General features: G+C 44.5%; 1 protein-coding gene across 3 annotated transcripts; it reads left to right on the forward strand.

The window, feature by feature from the left end:
• The first annotated feature begins 15 nt into the window (after positions 1 to 15).
• Positions 16 to 27,399, forward strand: ZNFX1 (zinc finger NFX1-type containing 1). 3 transcript variants are annotated; one of them, XM_059898998.1, is made up of 15 exons: positions 16 to 512; positions 1,824 to 1,942; positions 2,528 to 2,641; positions 7,212 to 9,020; positions 12,977 to 13,108; positions 14,571 to 14,719; positions 15,304 to 15,453; positions 16,766 to 16,880; positions 17,946 to 18,196; positions 19,666 to 19,805; positions 20,812 to 20,966; positions 21,345 to 21,490; positions 22,699 to 22,809; positions 23,159 to 23,254; positions 23,878 to 27,399. In XM_059898998.1, exons 3-15 carry the CDS (start codon positions 2,554 to 2,556, stop codon positions 26,317 to 26,319), a joined length of 5,784 nt encoding a protein of 1,927 aa, XP_059754981.1. In that variant the 5' UTR covers positions 16 to 512; positions 1,824 to 1,942; positions 2,528 to 2,553; the 3' UTR covers positions 26,320 to 27,399. The 3 variants fall into 3 exon arrangements, with proteins under 3 accessions (XP_059754981.1, XP_059754980.1, XP_059754982.1); XM_059898997.1 differs by having other exon boundaries at positions 1,824 to 1,910; XM_059898999.1 differs by lacking the exon at positions 1,824 to 1,942.
• The last annotated feature ends 431 nt before the right edge of the window (positions 27,400 to 27,830 follow it).

Below are 27,830 nucleotides of genomic sequence, written 5' to 3' on the forward strand. Positions count from 1 at the left end.
TACACACGAGGCCACCCGGGCTCGTCGGCCTCGCCGCCATGTCGCGCTTCACACGCACCAAGCTGTTCGCCGGGTCCCCGCTCCTTTGGGTACGGCTGAGGCCTGCAACGGCCTCGGGTGCCGTTAAGCCGCCCCCCGCAGTCCCCTCCCCTCAGCGGCGCCGGCCCGAGCCCGCCTGCCCCGCCGCCGCCGCCGCAGGGAGCTGAGGTGACACCCGCGAGTCCGCCCGCCGCCGCGGGGAGCTGAGGCGACGCCCGCGAGTCCGCCCGCCCCTGCCGGCGGCCTAAGGGCGGGCGCCGGCTGCGCCTGGGCCCGGCGCCCTCGCTCGCCGCCCCAGTCCCCCTCCTGCTCCCCTCCCTCCTCCTCCGGGCCGGCCCCTCGCCCCGCCCAGTGTCTGAGGGGAAAGGAAACCGAAAGTACGCTGCGCCGGGCGGGGCCGCTGACCTACCTGGGCCAGAGTCCGAGCACCAGGCGGCGGCGGCGGCGGCAGAGAGAGGACGCGCCGGAGCCTGGTGAGTGACCCCCGCTCCGCGCCCCGGTCACGCATCTGCTCCCGCCCGCCGCGACCCCCGGCGCCCGCGCCGCCCCTCCACTGCCACTTCTGCCCCGACGCCCGCCTCAGCGCCCCCGCCACCTCCTCAGCCCCCCGCGCCCCCATCACCCGCTTCAGCACCCGTCTCCGCCTCAGTACCCGTCACCTTCTCAGCGTCCCCATCACCCACCTGAGTCCCTGGCCCCTCTCCTCACTGCCCCTCTTAGCCCCCTCAGCGCCTCCATCACCACCTCCGCCTCATCACCCAGCTCTCCTCTGTCCCCCCATCTCCGCCCTCATTTTCTGCCACAGCTCCCCCTTCATCTTCCAGCGTCCTCACCTCCCATCATCACCTCATTCATCCCCATCCTCTACAACCACCCTCCGCACCTAGACTCCCCATTTCCAGGCCCTCATCACTTTAGCAAACAGCCTCCAGCTGAGCTCCGCCCCAGCCTCTCCTTGAGGCCCCCAAACCTCTTCCACTGCCCCCCACCTCCCCAGCGGCTCCCCGCTTCAGCTTTGCCCTGGCACCTTCACGGCCGCACACAGCCCTGGCTCTCCCTTGACCCTGTAGTATCTCCGTCAGGACCTGCTGGGCGCCTGGGTGCCAGGGACTCCCCCATGCTTTCTCATACTCTCTCAGGACCCTGGAGACTTCCCCCTGAAACCCAGCTCTAACCTCTTTCATCCCATCCTGGTAATTAATTTTCCTCTCTAATTTAACCACTACGCCAGCTTGACCATCACTGATTTTCTTCATCCTGCCCTTTTAGGCCTTGATTCCCAAAGAAACCCACTCTATTCTGCTTTTGTGGTAGCATTTCCTGTTCCTCTCTGCTCCTCCCTTTCCTTGCCTTTCTTTTTTCTTTTCTTCTGTTTCTTTTATCCCAGAAAATTTGTGAGTTTCTATTCAACAAGAGGAAGAAGGAATTTTCCTCTGAGCATTTTTTTCTAATTAAACAGACAAACAAAAACCCTCTACATATTGAACCTGTGCCATGAGAGCTGGGTTTGATAAGATGAGGGATGAGATTCACCAAAAATATTCCCAGCAGGAAGGAAAGGGACTCCTTTCTCTGATGAGGGTAAAAGCTACTCCTCATGTAATGCCAGATCTATTCACAGTTTCCAACTGTGAATGTTTTAAAACTCAGTGAAAGGGACAGTCGAACAAGTCCCTTTGCTGAGGACTGTCAGTTAGCCACTCTTTCCCTAGCCCCAGCCCACATGATGTGTATGAGTAGGATGGAGAAGTTTCCTTAAAAGGGGCTTCCTCTTCCTCTTACAGGACTACTGTCGAAAACCATCAAGATAGAAGAAAGAGGAGAAGGAAAGAACTGCAGATTTCTAGCTGGTCCTGAGGAAACAGCATCCTGTAGGTGCTAAGCCTCCTGGTTACTGAAACATGTAATTTCTTTCTCTTGATTCAGTAGAGCGGAGGGCTTAATCAGTTTGGCTGTGTTCCAAAGAGTAGTGTAGGGATAACTGCTCTCTAATTATTTATGTGCTATAGAGGACTGTAAGCTATAGAGTATTATATAGTATAAATGCTGGATGGAATGGTAAATACATGGTTTGGGGGTTAATAAAAATGTACTTCTTTCTGTCCTGGCAACAATATTTGTTTGCTTTATAGGAGAGGAAGATGAAACCTAGCAACGGATTAAGTATCTTGGCTAAAGGCATAAACCAAACAGGAGTTTTGAATGAGAATTGATGACACTCCCTTAACCCCAAGAAAGTACAAGGATAAAGGGAAGGGGGAATTTGATCCTTTGAAATTTGATCCTAAATTATGAATTTAGTGTTTTGTATCATAATTGGGCATTCACAGAGTTGAACACTTGTGCACATGATTAAAATCTATGTTTGACTCTTAATTAATGAATCATTAAGATGTAGAGGTAGAAAGGATTAGCTTGATACTTTTTGGGTTTTTTTCCTGCTGGATGCTGTATTTCAAAAGGCACTGATAACTGTCAACCTGTGCAGACTTCCAGACACTGAAAGCAACGTGAATGTGGAGGAAATCAGGTGACTCAGACATGGAGGACCGAAGACCTTGTCCGGAGGCCAGGCCCAGGATTCCTCATATTAACCACAGAGGTGAGCAAGGGTTTCTACCTTCAGATGGTCCCAGACTGATGATGGTTCCACTTACTATTTTTTGACTTTACAAGATGGTCCAAAAGCAATATGCATTCAGTAGAAACCATACTTCAGATTTTGAATTTTGAACTTTTCCTGGGCTAGCGATATGTGTGTGGTAAGATACTCTCTTGTGATGTTGGGCAGTGGCAGTGAGCCACAGCTCCCGGTCAGCCACTCTGTCCCAAAGGTAAACAACTAATACACTTACAACCATTCTGTACCCAGACAACCATCCTGTTCTTTCTGTACATTATTCAGTAAATTACATGAGATATTCAACACTTTGTTATAAAATAAGCTTTGTGTTAGATGAGTTTGCCCAACGGTAGGCTAATGTAAGTGTTCTGAGCACATGTTAAGGTAGGCTTGGCTAAGCTATGATGTTTGATAGATTAGGTGTATTAAATGCTTTTTCGACTTAATGTTTTCAACCTACAGTGGTTTTATCAGGAAGTAACCCAGTTGTAAGTTAAAGAAAATCTGTAATGGGAAGGAAATTGAGTTCCGTATGAATGAGCAGGCCCACCAAAATAGACTGCATCTCTCAAGTAAAGAATGGTTTATTCCTGGGAATTCCCAGATGGCCCAGTGGTTAGGACTCCATGCTTTCGCTGCCATGGCCCAGGTTCAGTCCCTGGTTGGGGAACTAAGGTCCTGCATGCCACACAGCATGGCCAAAAAAAAAAAAGAATGGTTTATTCCCTAGCTACAACATGAATGACTCTGAGACTAGACAACCGTCCCCTTTCCTTAAGAGAGCTTCTAAATGGGTGCAGTTCACTTTAGCAAAGGTAGTGTTGAGGTGTCAGAAATGGAAATAACTGTTTTTTGGGTTTTTTTAATATTTATTTATTTGGCTGCGCCAGGTCTTAGTTGCAGCATGTGGGATCTCGTTCCCTGACCAGGATCGAACCTGGGCCCCCTGCATTGGGAGCGCAGAGTCTTAGCCACTGGACCACCAGGGAAGTCCTCGGAAGTAACTGGTTTAGAGCAGCATTATCCAGTAGAAACATAATGCAAGCCAAAAACTTAATTTTTAATTTTCTAGTAGCGTCATTAAAAACAAAAACAGGTGACATGCATTTTAAAAACTTAATATTAATTTAATAAAATTTGGTATTTGTCTTATTTAAGCCAATATATCCAAATAATATCATTTTATTATAATTGAATATATTTTACTGTTATAGTACTTTACTTGGAGTTTTTTTTCTTTCCAGTTTTATTGAAATATAATTGACATACAGCACTGTGTAAGTTTAAGGTATACAGCATAAATGATTTGACTTACATGTATCATGAAATGATTACTGAAATAAGTTTAGTGAACATCTGTCATCTCATATAGATACAAAATTAAAGAAATAGAAAAAAATTTTTTCCTTGATGAGTATTCTTAGGATTTACTCTCTTAACAACTTTCCTATATAATATATAATGGTGTTAATTACATTTATCATGTTGTACCTTATATCCCTAGTACTTATCTATCTTATAACTGGAAGTTTGTACCTTTTGACTCCTTCATCCATTTCCCCCTCCCCCAACTCCTTGCCTCTGGAAACCACGAATCTGATCTCTTTCTATGACTTTGTTTTTGAAGTATAACTGACCTACAACATTATGTTAGTTCCTGTTACACAATATAATGATTCAGTATTTCTATATATTTCAAAATAATCACAATAAGTCTAGTTACACAATCTGTTACCATACAAAGATATAACATAATTATTGATTATATGCCCCACACTGTACATTTCATACCCATGACGCATTTATTTTGCAACTGTAAGTTTGTACCTCTTAATTTGCCTCACCTATTTATCTTCTCCCCCTACCTCCCTCCCCTCTGGTAACCACCTATTTATTTCTGTATCTATAACTCTGTTTCTGTTTTTTTGTGTTTGTTCATTTCTTTGGTTTTTTAGATTCCACATATAAGTAAAATCATACAGTATTTGTCTTTCTCTGTCTTATTTGGCATAATACCCTCTAGGTCCATCCATGTTGTTGCAGATGGTAAGATTTCATTCGTTTATGGATGAGTAGTGTTCCGTTTTTTATACATATGTATATACGTGTGTGTATATACATGTGTGTGTGTGTGTGTGTGTGTGTACACCCCACATCATCTTTATTCATTCATCTGTTGATGGGCACTTAGGCTGCTTCTGTATCTTGGCTATTGTAAATAATGCTGCAATGAACATAGGGGTGCACATACCTTTTCTAATTAGTGTTCATAGTACTTTTTTTTTTTAATTTTTTAAAAAATTTATTTAATTAATTTAGTTTTGGCTGCATTGGGTTTTCATTGCTGTGCACGGGCTTTCTCTAGTTGCAGCGAGTAGGGGCTACTGTTCGTTGTGACACGCGGGTTTCTCATTGCGGTGGCTTCTCTTGTTGCGGAGCACGGGCTCTAGGCGCGCGGGCTTCAGTAGTTGTGGCACACGGGCTCAGTAGTTGTGGCTCGCGGGCTCTAGAGCGCAGGCTCAGGGGTTGTGGTGCACGGGCTTAGTTGCTCTGCTACATGTGGGATCTTCCCGGACCAGGGCATGAACCTGTGTCCCCTGCATTGGCAGGCGGATTCTTAACCACTGCACCACCAGGGAAGCCCCAAAGTACTTTAATAATTTTAATATTTGTATTGACTCCCCCCAAATATTCAAATATTATCATTTTAAGATGTTATCAATATAAAAAATTTTAATGAGGTATTTAACATTTTTTGCTGTTAAGCCTTTAAAATTCCATGTGTCATTTTACACGTCTTAATTCAGACTAGTCACATTTAAGATGCTTAATAACTACACATAGCTAGTCGCCGTGTATTTGATAGTACATGTCTAGAGTCCTAGGCACCAAAGCAAAGTTAGTTCCGAAAGCATCACTCTACTGTAGTGATTATTCTGTTTGCTCAGAACTTTCTAAAACGAAACTAAACTGAATGGATTCTTGCCTTTCCCTAAGTTTGCAACATGTCTTCTGAGTTTCAGTCATGGAACGAATGAGGAAGAACTGTAGAACTTTATTTTATGAGCTATGTGAACGTTGAAAGGATGAGAAATGATACAATTTTCCATTTTTCCAAAACACTGAGTCTTCTAATCAGATCAGATTATTAAAAGTAGCACTTTCTTATGATATCTTGGGAGTTTGAAAAGTAAATATAAAAGTAACAATTATAAAAATTTAAAGTTCAGTATTACAGTATTTATATTTTACCAAATTTTCCTTTATCTTGTCACATTAAAATTTTCTCTACAACGTACAAAACAAGGAAACATGTACATTAGTGGATTTAGGATCTGACGGCGTGAAATGGTACAATCATCTTGAATATGATGTGCATTTGAAACTTTCATAACATTTGTTATCATCCAATCATGGCGTACAGTCTTTTTGTTTATTTGTTTTTAAAATCTCCAAGTCATTCTGCTAAGTTGGGTCAGCTCTAGAATCAGTTTTAGAGAAAAGGAAAGTGAAAGAAGAAGGGCTTGGGTGTGTTGGCCAAGGTCACTTATGAAATGTGTGGCAGATCAAGGAAGGCAAATTCAGCTTCAGCCACAGGATGATGTTAGCTTTCCTGTGTGTGCTGGGTATGTCTCCTCCCTCTCCCCACACCTCCTTGTGTGAGGGTTGGTAATAGATAAGTACTATGTCGATGAACTCGTGCTGCAGAAAGGAGGAAAAGTTAATTTTCATTTTTCAGTTTCCTGAATCAAAGTTTGAGTTTCATTTCTCAGTTTTCTGAAATAGAACTTGAGTTTTATGTTTCAGTTTCCTTCACAATCTATTATTTGGCTCAAAAACATCTTGTTAAAGGAAGCCCTGTCTTCCCCTTTGCCGTCTGATGCTGAGGAAAGTTCAAAAAGCATTTCCCTTTATGGTTTTATCCCATTTGACGTCTCTGTTGCCTATGACCTAATTGTTTACAGGCAGAACCAATCGCCCTAGAAATCAATAGGGTATTCCCAATAAAAAATTATTAGTATTTCTGCTAGTAATTAACATTAATGAGAGCTTTTTATGTGTCAGGTAGTATACTAAGCATTTTATAAACATTTACTCTTTACCATCAGCAACCCAGATGGTGAAGCTTAGAGAAATTATGCAACTTAGCCAAGGTTATACAGTAAGGAAGTACCTAGACCAAGGTTTGAACCAGGTCTGTTTAGCTGTGAAACTCATACTCTCACTGTTGTTTGGTACTGGCAAGAGACTGAAAGCAATGAGATGACCTTTTTGAGCCTCTGACATAATCCCAGCTTGTGAGGATTAAATGAGTAGTTATCCTCTATCATGTATTAGGCACTCAACAAATGTTTATTTTTTCTTTGCACCCTTTGAAAAAACAATATTTTCGTATTATATACAACAACCATTGTAAACTATTTTATATTTATCACGACTTGGTCGGAAACCTGTTTCTCTCCAAATAAAACCTAAGCTCCTTAGTTGTTTTGGAAAATGAAAGTATGTTCATATCGTTGTGCTTACCCAAAATTCCCATTGTGTTTAGGGCCTGTGGATGGAGAATTACCACCAAGAGCTAGAAATCAGGCCAATAATCCACCAGCCAGTGCTCTCAGAGGAGGAGCCAGCCAGCCCGGAAGGCATCCTAGGGCCAACAACCATCCTGTTCCTCATCGGCAAAGAGAAGAGAGGTTTGGGGCTATTGGCAGGAACCCACATCAGGGAAGGAGGAACCAGGAGGGGCATGCCAATGATGAACCTAGAGGCCAAAGACATGGTCAGGAAAATGACACCAGGCGGAGAAATGGCAACCAGGAGGGAAGGAACCGCAGACCACCACGATCCGATGAAAACTTTCAGCAGTGGCGGAACCCCCACCAAAAGCCTGCAGAACAGCCACAGCAGGTGAAGAAACTGGGCTACAAGTTCCTAGAAAGTCTTCTGCAGAAAGATCCCTCTGAGGTGGTCATCACACTTGCCACAAGTTTAGGACTGAAGGAGCTCTTGTCTCATTCTTTTATGAAGTCCAGCTTCCTTGAGCTCATCTGTCAAGTTCTTCGGAAGGCTTGCAGTTCCAAAATGGACCGCCACAGCGTTCTCCATGTTCTGGGCATATTGAAGAATTCCAAATTCCTCAAAGTCTGCTTGCCAGCTTATGTGGTAGGGATGATCACTGAATCCACCCCCCATGTTCGAAACCAGTATCCAGAACACATTAGCAACATCATCTCCCTCCTCCAGGACCTTATAAGTGTCTTCCCTGCCAGCTCTGTGCAGGAGACTTCCATGCTTATTTCTCTCCTGCCAGCTTCTCTTAATGCTTTGAGAGCCTCTGGTGTTGACATAGAAGAAGAGACAGAGAAGAACCTGGAAAAGGTCCAGACCATCATCGAACATCTGCAGGAAAAGAGACGAGAGGGCACTTTAAGAGTGGACACCTACACTCTTGTGCAGCCTGAGGCAGAAGACCATGTTGAGAGCTACCGGACCATGCCCATTTACCCCACTTACAATGAAGTGCACTTGGACGAGAGGCCATTCCTTCGCCCCAACATCATTTCTGGAAAATACGACAGCACTGCTGTCTATCTGGATACCCACTTCCGACTTCTGCGAGAAGATTTTGTCAGACCCCTGCGAGAGGGCATTTTGGAACTTCTCCAAAGCTTTGAAGACCAAGGCCTGAGGAAGAGAAAGTTTGATGACATCCGAATCTACTTTGATACCAGGATTATCACCCCCATGTGTTCGTCAACAGGCATTGTCTACAAGGTGCAATTTGACACAAAACCACTGAAGTTTGTTCGCTGGCAGAACTCCAAGCGATTGCTCTATGGGTCCTTGGTGTGCATGTCCAAGGACAACTTTGAGACATTTCTTTTTGCCACTGTGTCTAATCGGGAGCAGGAAGATCTCTGCCGAGGAATTGTCCAGCTCTGTTTCAATGAGCAGAGCCAACAGCTGCTAGCAGATGTCCAGCCCTCTGACTCTTTCCTCATGGTGGAGACAACCGCATACTTTGAGGCCTATAGGCACGTCCTAGAAGGACTCCAGGAAGTCCAAGAGGAAGACGTCCCCTTCCAGAGGAACATCGTGGAGTGTGACTCTTATGTGAAGGAGCCAAGGTACTTGCTAATGGGGGGCAGATATGATTTCACTCCCTTAGTAAAGAATCCCTCGGCCACTGGAGAATCTCTGAGGAATACTGAGGGCTTGAGACATGCCAGAGTTAATGTCTTAGACCCCAGCCAGTGGCCCTCAAAAGAAACCCTGAAGCTGGATGACTCCCAGATGGAAGCTTTGCAGTTTGCTCTCACAAGAGAACTGGCTATTATTCAAGGACCTCCTGGAACAGGTAAGAGGAAATTTTTCAGAGCACATGACATCTGCCCTGTGAGATAGGCAAGGGAGGCTTGACTCTAGGTTTATGGGATGTCTCAGTTTAAAACATTCCCCTGAAATGGGCATTGAACTTGTTTAAAAAGCAGCTTCTCATAGTGATTTTCCAGCATTGGTATGCGTAGTAAGACTGCTGAGGAGTCAGACGTAGGGAGATGCATTACTTCTGCTTCATCGCAGGCTATATTAATGTGCTTGATCTTATATAAATTTAAGTTAAATAATATCAAGTATATAATAGCACTGGACACCAAATACTGCTGTATATGATTTGCATATGTTAACTCATTGCAACTCTGAGGTAGAAACCATTCCATTTTACAGATGAAAAAAACTAAGGCAAGGAGAGGTTGAATAATATGTTGAAGCTCACACAGATGACAAGTGACAGACCTAAGACTAGAACTCAGGCAGTCTAGAAGCCGGCTCCTGGCTTCTCTATCTACCACACTGAACTTGCTTCTCTTGGAAATATACCTCCCTACATCCTCCCCATGTGCCACTCTCTAATCCTCCTCTGAGATGATAGGTACTATTAGCAGTTTGACATGTGTCTTTTGAGATGTTTTCCAAAGTTAAAACTGATATATCTTTGTGTCTTTATGTGTATTTATATGTTTACATAGCACACTTTTCCTATGTTTTAAATAACAAAAACAAGATTATGCTCTATAGATTGGCCTACAATTTATATATATGTATATAACAACATGTTAGGGATATTTTTACATTCTTTACACTACAGTCACATTTAGAAATATACCTCACTCTTTTTTACCATGCCTGCATTCATGGCATGAATGCACCAAGATTTTTTTTTTTTTTGGTTTCATAGACAGTGCTTAATAAGTATTCATAATCTATATCTGTGTGTGTTTATCTCTGAGTACTCTGCTTATTATTTCTGTAGTTTTTTTCCTAACGTGGGAATTCACATTAATAGTTAGGGTAGGTACTGCTAAATTACCCTCCCGAAAGAATATTTAAAAAATAAAAAACAAAACAGGAAGAGGTTCTTTAAAAATAATGATAAAATAATGGCAACTCATGATAAAAAATTAATGTAACAAAATGGAAAGTTCTTTCTGATAAGAAACACCCATATGATGGGAAAATCTGCATAATTAAAGTGATGCTTTCAGGGCTTTAGAAGAAGAAAAAAGATGTACCAGTTTGTACTGCCACCGAGAATGAATTAGTGTTCCCATTTCCTTATATACTTTCCAGCATTGTTGTATGTTATCAGTCTTTGCTCATCAGCAGTTTTTGCTGATCTGAGAGGTTAGAGTTTTTGGCTCATTATTAATTTTAACTTTATGTTTTAATAAAAAATGGTTCAAATATTTTGAAAATTCCACGTCTCTCTCCTCCCACCATCCCACTCAGTTCCTTTATCTAAAGCAAACAATGTTATTGTCTTCCTGTTTATCCTTCCCGAGATATTCTATGAATATTCAAGCAAATGCATACTTATATTTATTTCCCCCCACTCTTTTTTGACTCATTATGCTAGAAAACACTTTGCATGTGTTTTGCTTGCTCACTTATAAAATATCTTGGTGATCCTTTCATACTGGTGCATAAGTATTATCTCACTCCTGTTTGTGGCTGCATAATATTCCATTGTATAGATAGCTCATAATCTCTTAACCAGTTCCCTATGGAAAGATTTACTGATACAAACAATAGGTCAGTGAATAACCTTGTTTGTGAGTCATTTCACACAGAAGCAGAATATATCCAGGAGAGAAATCCCTAACTGAATCAAAGAATATGTGAATTAGTAATTTTAATAGATAGTGCCAAATTGCCCTCTGGAAATGTATATCACAGTGGTTAATTTGTATTTCTTTAATCAGAGTGAGATTAAATATCCTTTTTTGTCTTTATTAGCTATTTATATAACTGTTTCTGTGGATTGCCTTTTCGTATTTGCCATATTTCTGTTGACTGGTTTCTTTTTCTTACTGATTTATAGGCGCTGTTTGTATATTCAAAATATGCATGTTGCAACTAATTTCCCCTAATGTTATCATTTGAATTGAGACTCTTTAGCTCCAAATATAGTAATAATGTAATCATTTCACGCTAGGTTGACACACACACACACACACACAGAGCTACTAAGAAACAGCCTGCCTGTGAGTTTGAGAGGGATGTGACAAAGGGGGTCATTTTTGAGGTGGAAATCCTGAAAAGTATCCATTCTACGGGGAAGGAAGCAGTAGGAGAGAATGGGGTAAATATTGAATTATAAAGATTTTCTTTCCTCTGGAGGACTCCTTTAGCCATCTAGTCCTCCAAATTAGAAACATAGGAGTTATCCTTTTCTGTTCCCCACCCCAGCCAAACCATTAGCAAGTTCCAATCAAGTTTACCTCTGAAACTTCTCCACAGTCTGCCTACTTATCTCAACTGCTGGAGCCAGGCCTTGTCCTCACTCACTGGAAGATGTCAGGAACCTCCCAACCAGTCCATCCCTATTCCCCCTTGCCCGCTCTTACTCAGTTATCACTTTCCCAGGGAAGCCTCTTCTAATCTCATTGAGTAGGCCAGAATCCCAATTATTTGTTTTCTTGGTACCATGTATTTCTCATTTCCCACATTTGTGATTTTTTACATTTGTTTGTGTGATGAATTATCTTTCTCTTCTGCAAGTCTGTCAGGTCCAGGAAGATAAGAACCATGGCTGTTTTGCTCACCATTGTATTTCTTGTACCTAACCCAGTGTCTAACACCTGTTTGGCACTCAATACATATTATTTGAAGAAAAAAAAGGAAGCAAGAAATTGTTATTTATCTATACTGAAAAGTATTCAGCTGTACTGAAATTTTTTATTTTCTTGTATTGCTCACTCAACACTGAGTATTTTTTAGGACAGTGGCTACCTTCTCAGCTTGATACAACGTAAGAATTTAGCTGTTTGTAAACAATTAATTATTGGCCATTTACTAATGAGCCCATAACTAACTCCAATGTTGATTTCTGTGAGTTTTTCACTCCTATGACAAAGGCAAGTCTACTGTGGTATAGTAAAAGCATTTCTAGGGCTTCCCTGGTGGCACAGTGGTTAAGAATCCACCTGCCAATGCAGGGGACACAGGTTCGAGCCCTGGTCCGGGAAGATCCCGCATGCCGCGGAGCAGGTATGCCCGTGCGCCACAACTACTGAACCTGTGCTCTAGAGCCCACCAGCCACAACTACTGAGCCCACGTGACACAACTACTGAAGCCCGCGTGCCTAGAGCCCGTGCTCTGCAACAAGAGAAGCCCTACAATAAGAAGCCCACGCACCACAACAAAGAGCAACCCCCGCTCACCGCAACTAGAGAAAGCCCGCGTGCAGCAATGAAGACCCAACACAGCCAAAAATAAATAAATAAAATAAATAAATTTATTTAAAAAAGAAAAGCATTTCTAAATAATTTGCCATATGAGATTGGAAACAATGTATACGTCCATCAACAGAAAACTGGCTAAAAAAAATGCCTTACAGCCCTGAAAAACAAAAAGAGGATTCTTTCTGTGTACTGATAGAGAACTACCTCCAAGATATATTAAGTGAAAAAAGCAAGATGTAGAACAGTGAAAATAGTCTGCTACTGTTTGTATTTTAAAAGAAGGGGGAAGGCTAGAAAAAGACTGTATATTCGTTTTTGTTTGTGCATAGAATGACTACCTCTGGAAAGTTATGCAAGAAACTAGTAACACTGGGTGCTTCCGAGAGGAGCTAGGTGGCTGGGGACAGAAGAGTGAGGAGGACATAATACACCCATTTGCGCTTCTAGGATTTTAAACCATCTCAATATATTACCTTAAATTTTTAAATAATAATAATAATTTGCTGTATGTAATTACTCCTTTTAGAAAGTCTCTAAGTTTTTTAACTCTCCTTTTTCCTTGTTTTTTAGGCAAAACCTATGTGGGTCTAAAAATTGTTCAGGCCCTTCTAACCAACGAGGCTGTTTGGCAAATTAGCCTCCAGAAGTTCCCCATCTTGGTTGTGTGTTACACTAATCATGCTTTGGACCAGTTTCTGGAAGGTAATATCTGTAGGCAAAATTGTTCTCTGTTGGGAGTTCCCTGGTGGCTTAGTGGTTAGGATTCTGGGCTTTCACTGCTGTGGCCCGGGTTCAATCCCTGGTCAGGGAACTGCGATCCTGCAAGCTGTGCGGTGTGGCCAAAAAAAAAAAGTTCTCTATTAAGACATTTGTAGTTGAACCGTCAGCAAGTTCAGTAGCTTTCTATTGCTCTTTGGATAAAGTCCACAACCTGAAAGGCTGTGTGTGGTTTGCTCCAGCCTAATTCTGAACCTCATCTCCTGCCTCTTCCCTTGTTCTCTCTAACTCCAGCAACCCTGACTGTCTACAGTTTCTTGACTTCCTCCAGCTTCTCCCTTGGCCCATGCTATTCCCTCTGCCTAGCATGTACTTTTTCTTTCTCCTGTTGTCTCCATCTTGATGCATCCAGCCTGGATGGCTCCAGCTGATTCCTCAGGTCTCACTTCATGTGGACTTGCCCTCTTGGCCCCAGACAAGGTTAAGACTCCTTTTGTATTTTTTTCTTCAAATACTTAATTAGCATATATGTACCAATTTATTTGTATGTGTCTCTACCCTAGACTATAAACACTAAGTGGATTGGTCCTGTTTCTTGCTGTATTCACAGATCCTGGCACATACTAGACACTCAAACAATACTAATTGCATAAGTGAATGAATAAGTATTTGTTTTTCCTTTGGAAAATAATGCTTAGACTATTATTTTCCACTCTTTCATATCCTCCTTTCACCTAGATTAAATCTTCCATATTCCTAGAGTATCAGTTTAAATTAGATCCTCAAAAATTAGATCTCTACCCCACCCAAACTAGTTAAGGTACCCTGTTATACACTTTTAGCATGTATTTATAGTATTGAGTTTTATTATGATAAAATGTTTAATATGTATCTTCTCTGGTAGACTGTGAGACATGAAAACAAATGAGGAACTGAGCCTGTGTTTTGACCACTGTATCTTCAGAAACTAACACATGCCTGGCACATAATAAGCAATCAGTAAATATCTGTAGAGTGAATAATAGAGAACATTTACTAATGCTTACTTTGGGCCAGGCCCTCCCTAGGAGCTATAAGGATACTCTCTCATTTATCCAGACTATAGCCCTATAAGGAAAGTATTACTGTCTTCAAATCACAGACAAAGAAACTGAGGCTCAACTTAAGTAACCTGCCCCAGGTTACATAGCAGTAAGTGGTACAGATGAGACTTGGGTCCCCAAGTGTCTGATTCTAAAGCCTGTGCTCTTAAGCACCACACTTTACTGCTCTGCAGGTCACATCATCTCTGGGGCCTTCTTGTTCACTGGTGGGGTAGGTTCCCTGTAAGTACCAGTTTGTACCCTAAGGGACCAGCTGCAACAACATCCCAAACATATACAGCTCTCACCTGAGAGAATCCAGCATAACTCCTCTTAACTGTGCCATGCTCTGCTTTGCTCCACAGGCATCTATAAGTGTCAAAAGACCAGCATTGTGCGGGTAGGTGGAAGGAGCAACAGTGAAATCCTGAAGCAGTTCACCCTGAGGGAGCTGAGGAACAAGCGGGAATTCCGCCGCAACCTCCCCATGCACCTCCGAAGGGCCTACATGAGTGTAAGTCCCAGCTTTGGAGATCTGAGGTAGCTCAAGGGAGAACTAACCAAGATAGCAGTGGCTTTCTGGGTAGGCAGTCCAGGGGAGATAGGGAGGCTCCACAAAGCTGTGAAGGACCCTGGTTCCTTCCAGCATTCCATTCGGGTAATCCTACGGTGTGATCTTTGCCCTCATAATCCAAGATGGGGAAAGGACAGAAAAGGGCACACCACCCCTCCCAGCCCCTGCCAGGGCCTTAAAGCTACTTCCCCAAAACCACCCATAGCACTTTTACTTACAGCCTGTTGACCAGGTAAGTATCATCTTCTAGCTGGGCAGCATTGTGCCCAACCAAAACTTTGAGTTCTTATTACTAAGGAAAAAAGAGAGAAGTCTCTACCACAGTATATTTGGCCTGTTTTTCTGTTGTATTATTTGTTTCCTTTTCTTACTAGTTGGTAGGAGGTTTTTAGACATTTTAGATATTAATCCTTTGGTTTTAAGACTGGCTGTTCCTGTGTTAGCTTTGTTTTCCCTCAAGGCAGAGACTGAGTTTGGGGCATGATGATACTTCTTCATCATTTCTTTCCCTCTGTTCTTGATAGATCATGACACAAATGAAAGAGTCAGAGCAAGAGCTGCATGAAGGGGCCCAGACTCTGGAGTGCACCATGCGTGGCGTACTACGGGAACAGCATCTGGAGAAGTACATCTCCCTCCAGCACTGGAAAAGCCTGATGAATGGACCGATACAGGTAGGGGCCATCTTGTGGGGCACAAGCATCTCTCTTGTCCCCATATTTGGCAGCACAAGTAGCAGTCCAAAGTATTAGCTATAATCTGCTAAGATGCTGCTGTGATGTGAAAAGTTCCTTTTCGTGAGAAAAAGGCAGCTGAATATACTAGTCAGAAACAAGACTCTGGAGCCAGTCTGCTGGATGTGAATACGGATTTTGCTCTAGGCAAGTTACTTAATTTTCTTGTTCCTGTTTCCTCTTTTATAAAGTGGGGATAGGGACTTCCCTGGAGGTCCAGTGGTTAAGACTCCAAGCTTCCACTGCAGGGGACACGGGTTCGATCCCTGGTCGGGGAACTAAGATCCTGCAAGCCGTGAGGCGTGGCAAAAAAAAAAAAAAAAAAAGTGCGGATAATAACATTAAGTTGAACCACGTGAAATTGCCAATATTTTTAAATTTAACTTGCAAAAATGGCAGTTTCTTACAGATCAACTTAATTCTTATAGGATTGTTATTGAATAAACAAGTCAATATTTGTAAACCTCGATTTAATAAGTGTGCTCTAAGTGCTTGTTAAATTAAACAAAATCATAACGAGGCAACCTAGCACATATAGAGGGCCTGGGACTTGACAGACTGGTCACACAGACTTGTGACTTGAGCCGGTGTGATCCTCAGGTCCCTCAGCAGTCAAGCAGGAATAATAATAATGCCTGCCTTCAAAGGATATTATAAGAAGTATCTGATACTATCTGTGTATTGTTTTTTTTTCTTTGTTGGCTGTACTGTGCGGCATGTGGGGATCTTAGTTCCCCAACCAGGGATCAAACCCGTGCCCCCTGAAGTGGAAGCACAGAATCTAAACCACTGGACCACCAGGGAAGTCCCTGACATGATCTCTGTAAAGTGGTTGGCCAGGAATCCAGTGAGATGGTAGCTCTACTATCAATGGGTTGGTGATTTCCAGGGTTTCAAGCCCAAAAGCCTAAAAGGGTCAGTCAGAGTCCTATAAAGGACTGAAGCAGGCTAGATGTGAGGTGTTGGGAAGTAGCAAGGACTGAGGCAAATTGGAAAAGGGGTGGCCCACTTCAGCCATTTGTTGCCATTTAGGAATGCAGGCTCATTGCTCCCATAGCTCCTGATTTTTTCAAAAGAGGCAGGAAATTTTTGTTTTTAAATCTATGCAAGTCATATTAAATGATCCAGTTGCCCAAACGTTGCATTTTTAAGAGAATTTTAAGGGAATTACCTCTTGATCCTTTGAGAAGACCTTTCCTTTCCTTCATGCTAGTTGTCATAGAATTCTCATGACTAATAATTCTTTCCTCAGGATAGCGAATGGGTTTGCTTCCAGGGCTGGAAGCGTTCCATGATGCTGGAGTGGCTGGGTCTGGGTGTTGGTTCTTTCACCCAAAGTGTTGCTCCAGCAGGACCTGAAAATACAGGTAAGAGGTGCATGTCTACCTAGAATCACATCTTAAGGTGGAATATGGTAAAGACTAGAAGAGCAGGACTTAAAAGTAATGCCCAGAATTTATAAAGAGCTATTATAATCAATCAGAAAAAGACAAATAATAGCTTAATAGGAAAACAGATAAAAGACTTTTAATAAGCACATCACAAAATAAATCCTCATGGTCAATAAACATGAAAAGTGCTCATTAGAAACGAGAGGAATTAAAACTACAGTGATATACTATTACACACCTACTAGATTGGCAAAAATTAACATGTTTGATATAATCCCACATTGAAAGAATGTGGAGCAGTGGGAACTCTGATATGAGGCTAATGGTGATATTAATTGGCAAAACCACTTTATGATAATAGGAAAGCAGAAGGAACTCAAATATCCATCCACATTTGTACACCAGATGGATAATTTACAATCTATTCAGATAATGGATACAACTGTGAAAAGGATTGAATTACAGCATATACAGCAATACGTGTGACTCTCAAAAACATGCTGAATGAAAAAAGCAAGTTATAGGAAAATATTGATATGTACAGTATGATTTCATTTATATAGAGGTCAGAAAAGTCAAAACTAGATGATGTGTTGTTGTTTGAAGATATATATACATTATGTATGTGGTACAGTTAAAAGGGAGGAATGACTAATATAGAATTCAGGTTAGTAGAGCCCACAAGGGTCTTCAAAGAAATTGGTAACTTTCTGCTTCTTAAGTTGGGTGGAAGGTACTTGGATGTTCATTTTATATATTTTTATAATCCTTTATGTTGCACATTTACGTTGTATACGTATTTGACATAAGTGAAACCTTCCTTAAAAAGGCATACATTCATGTGATTTTTTAAATGTAACAAAAATGTATGCAAGGAAACCTAAGTCTCTCTCCCCTCTCATTCCTCCCATTTCCCTACTCAGAGGTAATCACTTAAACCCCTTAAGAATGTCTTCATGCATCTAAGCTCTTATAGGTACCCTTTTTCGTCCTTTGACTTCAAGAGTCTCCATCCCTGTCCTGCCTGCTTTCCTCTTTTAGCCCAGGCAGAAGGGGACGAGGAGGAGGAAGAAGGGGAAGAGGAGGGTTCGCTGATTGAGATCGCAGAGGAGGCTGAACTGATTCAAGCAGACCGGATGATTGAGGAGGAAGAGGTGGTGAGGCCCCGGCGACGGAAGAAGGAAGAGAATGGGGCAGTACAGGAGTTGGCTAAAGTGCTTCTGGCCATGAGGCTAGACAACTATGGCCCCGGGACAGCAGCCGGGCAGGAGCAGGCTGCAGGAGAGTGGGAGGTAAACTCACTTCCTCGTAGCCCCTGAAAGTGCTAACAGAGTGGGAAAGGGGAGTTCAGTAATTACTGCCAGGTGGGTGTGGGTAACTCTCCTGAAACAGGCCTGAGAGCATCTGTTCTGACCAGAACCGCAGCCCCAGATTTTCACTCACTTCTGTTACACTGTATTCACTTCATCCTCATAGTTAGCTTAATTTACCCTTTTACAACCTAATCCTAGTATAAGATAGGTCCAGTTTCCAAGAGTATAAAACTTACGGCCTTTTAGAGGGGCCCTGGCAAGAAATGCTAACTTAGAAAGACAGGAAGCAGGTAGCCAAGTGCTGCTCTTGAACTTTTAGAGAAGCGCAGCACATGTGAGTCAGATCAAACACTTACGGTCTCAGTGCTTGGTGCTTTCATGAATATTCTCTTTTCAGCTACAAACAAGTCTGTGCATTAAGATTTTAGAGGATTCAAGTAAAACAGAATGAAGTAAGCTATGTAGACTGGATGGAATATTCATCCTTCAATCACTCTGAAATTTGATATTTCTCTTAGAGCCAGAATAGTATAAATGCTCAGACTTTCTGTCTGCTCCTTCCTTTGGTAGAACCCAGTGGTCCTCAGAATTTACCATGTCTTATTCTGACAATAGAGCACTGAACCCCACTGATGATTTAAGGGACTTCCAAGGGCAGCTTTGAATGCAGCTTTCTCCAGTCTGCTGGCTTTGAATCTGATCTCCTAGTTCAGTTCAACATCACTATGTGAGGGACAGAATCATGAGCCCAATACTTGGAAGCACGGATTGGGCATCTCTGCCATGTGGCCTGCGGAGGAGTTGAATTGTTTGGTTTTGAAGCGGAGGGGGGTCCATAGTATTGTGACATCTATCTGGCATGCCAGTCCTTCTGAAGACTCATGCAGAGCCAGGGGGGAGCACTTTCTCCAAAATGGTGCCTTCTACCCACTTGTTAAAGGTACTATCTTGATATAACGGCATTAAGACCATCTTAGCAGGACCTGTATGGCATTTAACAAGAGAGACGCACCTCCACTACTGTCATGACATATGTTTTAGGAATGAGAAGCAGACTGTGGTCAAAGATGTTCAGTAATAACTAGTGCCAGCACTCTGCTAAAGTGCCTTACATGTATTTACTCCTTCAGTCAATCCAGCAACTCTGTGAAGAGGTAGTATTATTATTCCCATTTTACAGAAGGGGATGCTTAGGCACATAGAGGTTCAGGTTCAGTAACTTACTCTAGGTCCCGCAACAAATAAGAGGTAGATGGGACTTTGAACCCAGACAAACTGGCTCCAGAGCCATCGTTTAGCAATGAAATATCTGTTGGGAGAGTGTGAGACACTTAGAGAAGTTCATCAGAGATGACAGCTCCTTTTTTAAATGTGCTCTGGCCCCCACCTCGGGCTTAGAACCAGGCCCACCTCTACTCAGTGACTCTGACTGGTATTGATATCTACAGACCCAGCGCAGCCAGAAAAAGAAAATGAAGAGGAAAGTGAAGGTTGAGCTTCGCAAGCTGAACACCATGACTGAGGCTGAGGCCAGTGAAATCCAGGATGTTTGGCAGCTGGACCTGAATTCTCGCTGGCAGCTTTATAGGTACTGTGCCCATCCACCCCCCACCTACCCCCAGCCAGCCCATGTAATTTCCCCAGGGGGTTCCTTTCCTGTTCCTAGAATATAAGCCCTTCAGATCTTCAACATTAGTGTTAACCGATGATTGATTGAGCACCCCACTGAGCTGAGTGCTAGATGCAGCCATGGGATAGAATAGACACACTTGGTTCTACCCTCACGGGGTTTAGAGGCTATCCAGGAAGACAAATCAGTTAGTTCCACAAATAAAAAGTTACAAATAGGCATCAACACCAAGGAAGAAAAGAGCAAGGAGTGCTAAGAATATTAACATGGGAGCTGAGCTGATCTGAGATATCCAGGAAAGTGACATGGGAGGCAAGATCTGGAAGATGAGTAGGCATTAATAAGGCCAGTTGGGAAGGGGGAGCAGATGAGCTTGCAGGGACCACATGGGTAAAGGCCTCGAGGTGGGAGGGAGCATGTTTGAGAAATTGAAAGAAGGCAGCCAGCATGGCTGTGGCTCAGACAAATGGAAAGTGAGGTCAGAGAGGTGGGCAGGGGCCAGACTATGCAGGGCCTCTTAGGGCTGAAGAGTACCACTGGAAGGTTTTACAGCAGAGTGGTGACATGATCTGTTTTACTTGTGGAGAGTTACACGTAATTCTCCACAATTACAAGTAATGTGAGGGGAGGAGTGGGGACTTGGGCAGGAATGGAGTAGGGACAGTTTGTGAGAAATTCTTCTTGAAGCTTTTAAAGTCCCTTGCTCTTGTCCGGGAATTAACCTCTGTTCTTTATCCCCCTCCTTCCTTAGCTCCTGACCACTTATATACATCTCCCTGCACATCATTTTGTTGGCCATTTTGGACTCTTGGGTCCCTGCACATCTGGGTCTCTCCTTTCTCTGTGGCTTGTAACTTCCTCTAGGGTGTAGGTTCCACTTCATGCACAGGGCACACTGAAGGGGGTTCCTCCACCTTCTCAAAAAGCACATGGCTTCCTCTCCCTGGTTCTTCACATTCTCCAGGCTGTGGCTACAGATGTACCAGGCTGACACCCGCCGAAAGATCCTCAGCTATGAACGTCAGTACCGCACGTCAGCAGAGAGAATGGCTGAGCTGAGACTCCAGGAAGACCTGCACATCCTGAAAGATGCCCAAGTTGTAGGAATGACAACAACAGGTAAGAAAGCATAGAGTTCACTACTGATGCCAAATGCCTATCAGATTATCTAGGACAGGTAAAGAGAAACTTCTTTAGTAGGTTAGAGGAAAATACCATGAAAAGCTGTTGAAAGCAAGCTGTGTTTAGGGTTCTCTTGGTGAAATTCACCCACTTGCTTCTACTGCATTTAGAACCTCAACAGCGACAACATGGGGATAGTGCTCTGGAGACCACCCAGCAGCACTCATTCTCATCCAGTGGTCACCGTGGCCCTGGGTCAATGTGAGGAATTGGTTGTAACAGACCCAGGCTCAGGGGTCACCAATCCAGAAGCCCAGTGGCACAGCGAGTCCAGTACATCCGCTCAGAGAAGTCTCTTTGTTCTCTTGACTCGAGGTGCTGCCAAGTACCGCCAGATCCTGCAGAAGGTGGAGCCTCGGATCGTCATCGTGGAAGAGGCTGCTGAAGTCCTTGAGGCCCACACCATTGCCACCCTGAGCAAAGCTTGCCAGCACCTCATTCTGATTGGGGACCACCAGCAGGTAGACCAGGGGCCCCTGGAAGATGGGCTGGCTCTCTGCAGGAGTGGAATCAGGAATCAGACAGGAAGACTCTGGTCTCTGCTTTACCAGTCCTCAAGCTTATTAGTGGCTTTCTGTGATACCTCTTTTCCTCACCTCCCATGTTCAATCTAAGAGCAGGTGCTCTTGGATTTGGGGCATGTTTTAGAGGTAGCATTATCCATTTCATCTGTTCCCTTTGCTACTTTTTAATCTACCATGGCCTTTTAAGTGGACTGTTAAAACAGCATGTTCCCCATCCCACTGCTTCCATTTTTGCCACCCTCTAATCCATTCTTCATAAAGGAGCCAAAGTGAATCTTTTCAAAAAAGTAAATCAGGTCATGTTACTCCCCAGCTTAAAACCCTCCAGTGGTTTCCCTTTGCACTTAAAATAAAAATCAAGCTTCTGGGGCTTCCCTGGTGGCGCAGTGGTTAAGAATCTGCCTGCCAGTGCGGGGGACACAGGTTCGAGCCCTAGGTCCGGGAAGATCTCACATGCTGCGGAGCAACTAAGCCCATGCGCCACAACTACTGAGCCTGTGCTCTAGAGCCCGTGAGCCACAACTACTGAGCCTGCGCCCTGCAACTACTGAAGCCCATGTGCCTAGAGCCCATGCTCCGCAACAAGAGAAGCCACCACAATGAGAAGCCCGCGCACCGCAACGAAGGGTAGCCCCGCTTGCCGTAACTAGAGAAAGCCCGTGCACAGCAACGAAGACCCAGCGCAGCTAAAAATAAATAAATAATAAATAAATTAAAAAAAAAAAATCAAGTTTCTTAAAGTGGCCTACAAAGGCCAGTATTCTCAGGGTTCAGCCTGCTTCTCTGACCTCACCTCATACCACCATCTATCTCATTTCCTCACTGTGTTCCCACCCTCTGTTCTTTCTGCTCCCTCTTATGGCTTGCTCTTTGAATGACTGGTGACTTCCTCCATGCTGGTGTCAACTCAGATGTCACTGTTCAGAGAGGCCTATGTAAAGAACCTCCACCCCTGGGCATTCTGTCACATCAGCCTTATTTCTTGGCTTCATGGCCTTTGTCACTCTTTGTCCTTAGCCTGTTAACACCTAAAGCAGTGCCTGGAACACAGAAGCCCCTTGAAAAACATTTGATAGGTGGGTAGGTGGATGGATGGTTAAAATACATTTTCAGTGGAGAATCCTCAGACGTGTTTCTCTTCTCAGCTGCGCCCCAGTGCCAATGTGTATGATCTGGCCAAGAATTTCAACCTTGAGGTGTCCCTCTTTGAACGGCTGGTGAAAGTAAACATTCCCTTTGTCCGTCTGAATTACCAGGTGAGAAGCTAGACCTTTGTTACTACCAAATGTCCAGGAGAAGGCTCCTGGGAGCCTGCCAAATGCCAACAAGAAAGCTTGGCATTTTTATTTCATTAAAATAATGCTAGTTTAGTAATGAAATGACTCTGTCAGATTTATTTTGTTTTTTTTGTTTTAAAATACCACAAGTTCAGCCTGTGTTGAATTTGTGTCAGATGAAGGAGCTGTTTTATATTCTGCTCTTTTCTCCCTATTATTCTTTTCAAATGTTACCTCCCCAGATTTTCCACTAGCAACTTAAGTCTTTAGAAAACTGTCCATTTTATTCTCTGCCCATGTTTTTAATGACATACATGTCTTGTTTCAGCACCGCATGTGCCCTGAAATTGCCCGGCTTTTGACACCCCACGTTTACCAGGATCTGGAAAACCATCCCTCTGTTCTCAAATACGAGAAGATTAAGGTGAATCTGCCCTACCTGATCTTCCTCTGATGCTGCCAGCAACCTAGGAGGTTATATTTTCCTCAGGACAAAAAAGGGCCTTCAGAAGGGAATACAGCCAGCTTTTTAAAAAGCTACCTATTGGGAATTCTTTGGCCGTCCAGTGGTTAGGACTTGGTGCTTTCACTGCCAGGGCCCGGATTCGATCCCTGGTTGAGAACTAAGATCCCCCAAGCCATGCGATGTGGCCAAAAACAAAAACAAAAAACAAAACAGTAAAAAGCGAGTTATTAAGAAGAGGAATAGGGTAGAAGTTGAGAATACAAACCTGGGTTTTTGAATCCCAGCTCTGCCATTTAGTAGCTGTGTAACCTTTAGCAAACTATATACCAATTCTGAGGGTCAGGGTCTTCTTTTGTACATGAGAATAATGGTTGCTGCCTCATAATATTATTGTATTGAGGGAGATAGGTATATAAAGCATTCAGCACAGTGGAATGCTCATAAGTTAAAGATTATGGTACAGAGTATACAGAAGCCTTCTAAGGTCCCTCCCTGGAACAGGGTCAGTGGACAACGCACATGAAGATAGAAAAAACTACCATGAGTGAACCTTCTAATGTGTCTCTTCTTTTTCTTTCCAGGGGGTCTCTTCCAACCTTTTCTTTGTAGAACACAACTTTCCTGAACAGGAAATCCAAGAAGGCAAAAGCCACCAGAACCAGCACGAGGCTCGCTTTGTGGTGGAGCTGTGCAAGTACTTCCTGTGCCAGGAATACCTGCCCTCCCAGATCACCATCCTCACCACCTATACCGGGCAGCTCTTCTGCCTGCGCAAACTCATGCCTGCCAAGACATTTGCTGGTGTCAGGGTCCATGTGGTGGACAAATACCAAGGGGAGGAGAATGACATCGTCCTCCTCTCACTAGTGCGCAGCAACCAGGAAGGCAAGGTGGGTTTTCTGCAGATATCCAACCGCATCTGCGTGGCCTTGTCCCGTGCCAAGAAGGGAATGTATTGCATTGGAAACATGCAGATGCTGGCCAAGGTGCCCTTGTGGAGCAAGATCATCCATATCCTTCGAGAGAACAATCAAATAGGCTGCGCCCTCCAGCTGTGCTGCCAGAACCACCCTGTTACCCACACTTTAGTATCCAAAGCTTCTGACTTCCAGAAAGTGCCCGAAGGAGGCTGCAGCCTACCCTGTGAGTTCCGGCTGGGCTGTGGGCACGTCTGCACCCGTGCCTGCCACCCCTATGACTCCTTGCACAAGGAGTTCCAGTGCATGAAGCCATGCCAGAAGGTGATCTGCCAAGACGGGCATCGGTGCCCCCTTGTTTGCTTCCAGGAGTGTCAGCCTTGTCAGGTGAAGGTGCCCAAAGTCATTGTCCGGTGCGGCCATGAACAAATGGTCCCTTGTTCCACGCCTGAGTCAGATTTCTGCTGCCAAGAGCCTTGCCCCAAGGTCCTGAAATGTGGGCACAGGTGCAGCCACCCATGTGGTGAAGACTGTGTGCGGTTGTGCTCAGAAAAGGTCACCGTGAAACTCAAGTGTGGGCACAGCCAGAAGGTGAAGTGTGGCCATGTGGAGGACCTCAGGTATGACCTGCCAGTCAAATGCACCACCAAGTGTGGCACCATCTTGGACTGCGGGCATCCATGTCCCGGCTCCTGCCACAGCTGCTTCAAAGGGCGCTTCCATGAGCGCTGTCAAGAGCCCTGCAATCGCCTGCTCATCTGTTCACACAAGTGTCAGGAGCCGTGCATTGGCGAGTGCCCACCCTGCCAGCGGACCTGTCAGAACCGCTGCGTCCACAGCCAGTGCAAGAAGAAGTGTGGGGAACTGTGCAGTCCCTGCGTGGAACCCTGTGACTGGCGCTGCCAGCACTACCAGTGCACCAAACTCTGCTCTGAGCCCTGTGACCGACCCCCATGCTACGTGCCTTGTACTAAGCTGCTGGCTTGCGGCCACCCCTGCATTGGTTTGTGTGGGGAACCATGCCCCAAGAAGTGCCGTGTCTGCCACCAGGAAGAAGTCACCCAAATCTTCTTTGGCTTTGAGGATGAGCCAGATGCCCGCTTTGTACAGCTGGAAGACTGCAGCCACATCTTTGAGGTGCAAGCCCTGGACCGCTACATGAATGAGCAGAAGGATGACGAAGTTGCCATCAAGTTGAAGGTCTGCCCTATCTGCCAGGTGCCCATCCGCAAAAATCTGAGGTACGGAACCAGCATCAAACAGCGGCTGGAAGAGATTGAAGTTGTCAAGGAAAAGATCTTGGGCTCAGCAGGGGAAATTGCAATCAGCCAGGAACAACTTAAGGCCCTACTGGAGAGGAAGAATCTCCTCTACCAGCTGCTCCCTGAAGACTTCCTGATGTTGAAAGAGAAGCTGGCCCAGAAAAATCTGTCAGTGAAGGACCTGGGCCTTGTTGAGAATTACATCAGCTTCTATGACCACCTGGCTGGCCTGTATGATTCCCTGAAAAAAGTGCATGTCTTAGAGCAAAAGAAAGTGAGGACTCGATTAGACCAGGTCCATGAGTGGCTGGCCAGGAAGCGTTTGAGCTTCACCAGCCAGGAATTGGATGACCTCCAAAGTGAAATCCAGAGGCTCACATACCTGGTGAACCTGCTGACCCGCTGCAAGATAGCAGAGGGGAAGGTGAGAGGCAGCGTAGCAGAAGAGGTCTCCAGAGTCCAGAAGATCCTCGAGGGGACGTGTAAGTTCACCCGGGAGGATGAACAGCTTGTGCAGAGAAAGATGGAGGCTCTGAAAGCCACCCTTCCCTGCTCTGGCCTGGGCATCTCAGAGGAAGAACGAGTGCAGATCGTCAAAGCCATGGGTTACCCTCGTGGCCACTGGTTCAAGTGCCCCAATGGCCACATCTATGTGATTAGCGATTGTGGGGGAGCCATGCAGAGGGGCACATGTCCTGACTGTAAGGAGGTGATTGGGGGCATAAACCATACTCTGGAAAGAAGCAATCAGCTTGCTTCTGAGATGGATGGGGCCCAGCACCCTGCCTGGTCTGACACGGCCAACAACCTGATGAACTTTGAGGAGATCCAGAGGATGATGTAGGAAGATGACATACCGCTGCCTTTTGCCCCGGCCACCACATGGCTGGGGCCGGCTCCCCCATGAAAGAACCGAAGTTTGTTTTTTATTACTGTTCTTTTAGTCTTAGCACCTATTTAAGGATCCACTTTTAGGGCTTGCCCACATTTGTTTCTAGATTTACCCCTGCTCTAGAGTAAGCACTTTACCTCCAGAACTGAGAGCGAAGTTAACAGGTCTCTCCTCTCCTCTCTTCTGCAAGTTAGTGGACAGTCTGCCTGGAGCACGTTTGGGGCTTCCACCTAGGGCCACCTAGTAGTATCTCCGGATCCTGACTCAGTCAGATGTGTTTTTCCGCAGTGCTCCAGAGGCAGATAGGAGCTCAGTGAAGCAGACTCATTCTAAATTGCCAGGACCTAACTTGCAGGCTCACTTCCACTCTAATAAACAGAGGCCCAGAGTTGTTGTTTATTAACTGCTTATCCTTTCAAGGAGCACAAGAATTCCTCCTACCCTCCTCCTTGGGCACCCTCATTCCAGGAGACGGAGGCACGTGATAAGACAAAGACTTCACTGACTAATCCTGACGTTACATATTCACTGAGAGTGGGGGAAAGTGTGATAGACCACAGCTGGGGGCTTATGCAGTAGACCCAGGCCAACCAAGGAGTGATCCCTGTACCCTTCCTTGTGATTTGCACTTTGGGATGGTTGAGGTTTCTTTCCCTGCAGTAGGAGAGGCTCAGTAGCCGTGCTGGTTCCCCAGGGCCCTGAAAGGACTAAACTCTCATTTGGTACCAGCAGCGCCTATCCAAAGTGTGACCCTTTTGTCCCAACACCCTCTATTGCAGCTTTTGCCTGGGCAGGGTTAGCATGCCAGCAGCTTCTGTAGGTCCCAGGTCCATACCAGAAGCCAGCCCCCAGGCCCGCTGCCTGCATACATATTCCCTCAGTCCAGTGTTCCCTAGAACTGACACTTAGGCATCTCAGGTCTTTCTAATGTTGGCGAGAAAACATCCCTTTGCTATGTATACATTTCCTTTTTTGTCTTTACTATGCACTTTAGCCTATAAAGCCAATTAATAAAACCGATTTAGAAAATCAGTGGTCTGTGTTTGTCCTCAACTGTTAAAAGCAGCTCAAGCAGCTTGAGACAGTGAGGATGGGAATGGAGGCAGTGCCTACGAGGAGGCCATACTTCTGTGTCTGTGGTATGGGGTTTTTCTTTTGGCTGGTAAGTCATTTTTACTCTTTTGTGAAAAGAAAACTCTTCAACCTGTACCAAAAGGTATACTTGAAGTTTCCTTCCCCAGAGGCACTCCTATTAACAGCTTCATGAGTCCTCCCAGAGAAAATCGATCAGTCTGTGCATATGCAATATCTAACCCTTAAAAGAGTACGTAGTTCTGCACTTGGCCTAATGCTCTAGCTTGGGGATCTTTCTGTAAGCACGTAAAAACGGTGTCTGGGACTGCCCTGGCGGTCCAGTGGTTAAGACTCCGTGCTTCCACTCCATGGGGCACGGGTTCAATCCC

The sequence above is a fragment of the Balaenoptera ricei genome, chromosome 15, assembly GCF_028023285.1.
Source record: "Balaenoptera ricei isolate mBalRic1 chromosome 15, mBalRic1.hap2, whole genome shotgun sequence".
In the NCBI taxonomy this organism is placed as follows: domain Eukaryota; kingdom Metazoa; phylum Chordata; class Mammalia; order Artiodactyla; family Balaenopteridae; genus Balaenoptera; species Balaenoptera ricei.

Coding starts and splice junctions, on each gene's coding strand:
- ZNFX1 (XM_059898998.1), top strand. CDS start 2,554: ATGTGGAGGAAATCAGGTGACTCAGACATGGAGGACCGAAGACCTTGT. Junction 13,109..14,570: donor TTTGGACCAGTTTCTGGAAG/GTAATATCTGTA, acceptor TTTGCTCCACAG/GCATCTATAAGTGTCAAAAG. Junction 21,491..22,698: donor TGATTGGGGACCACCAGCAG/GTAGACCAGGGG, acceptor TTCTCTTCTCAG/CTGCGCCCCAGTGCCAATGT.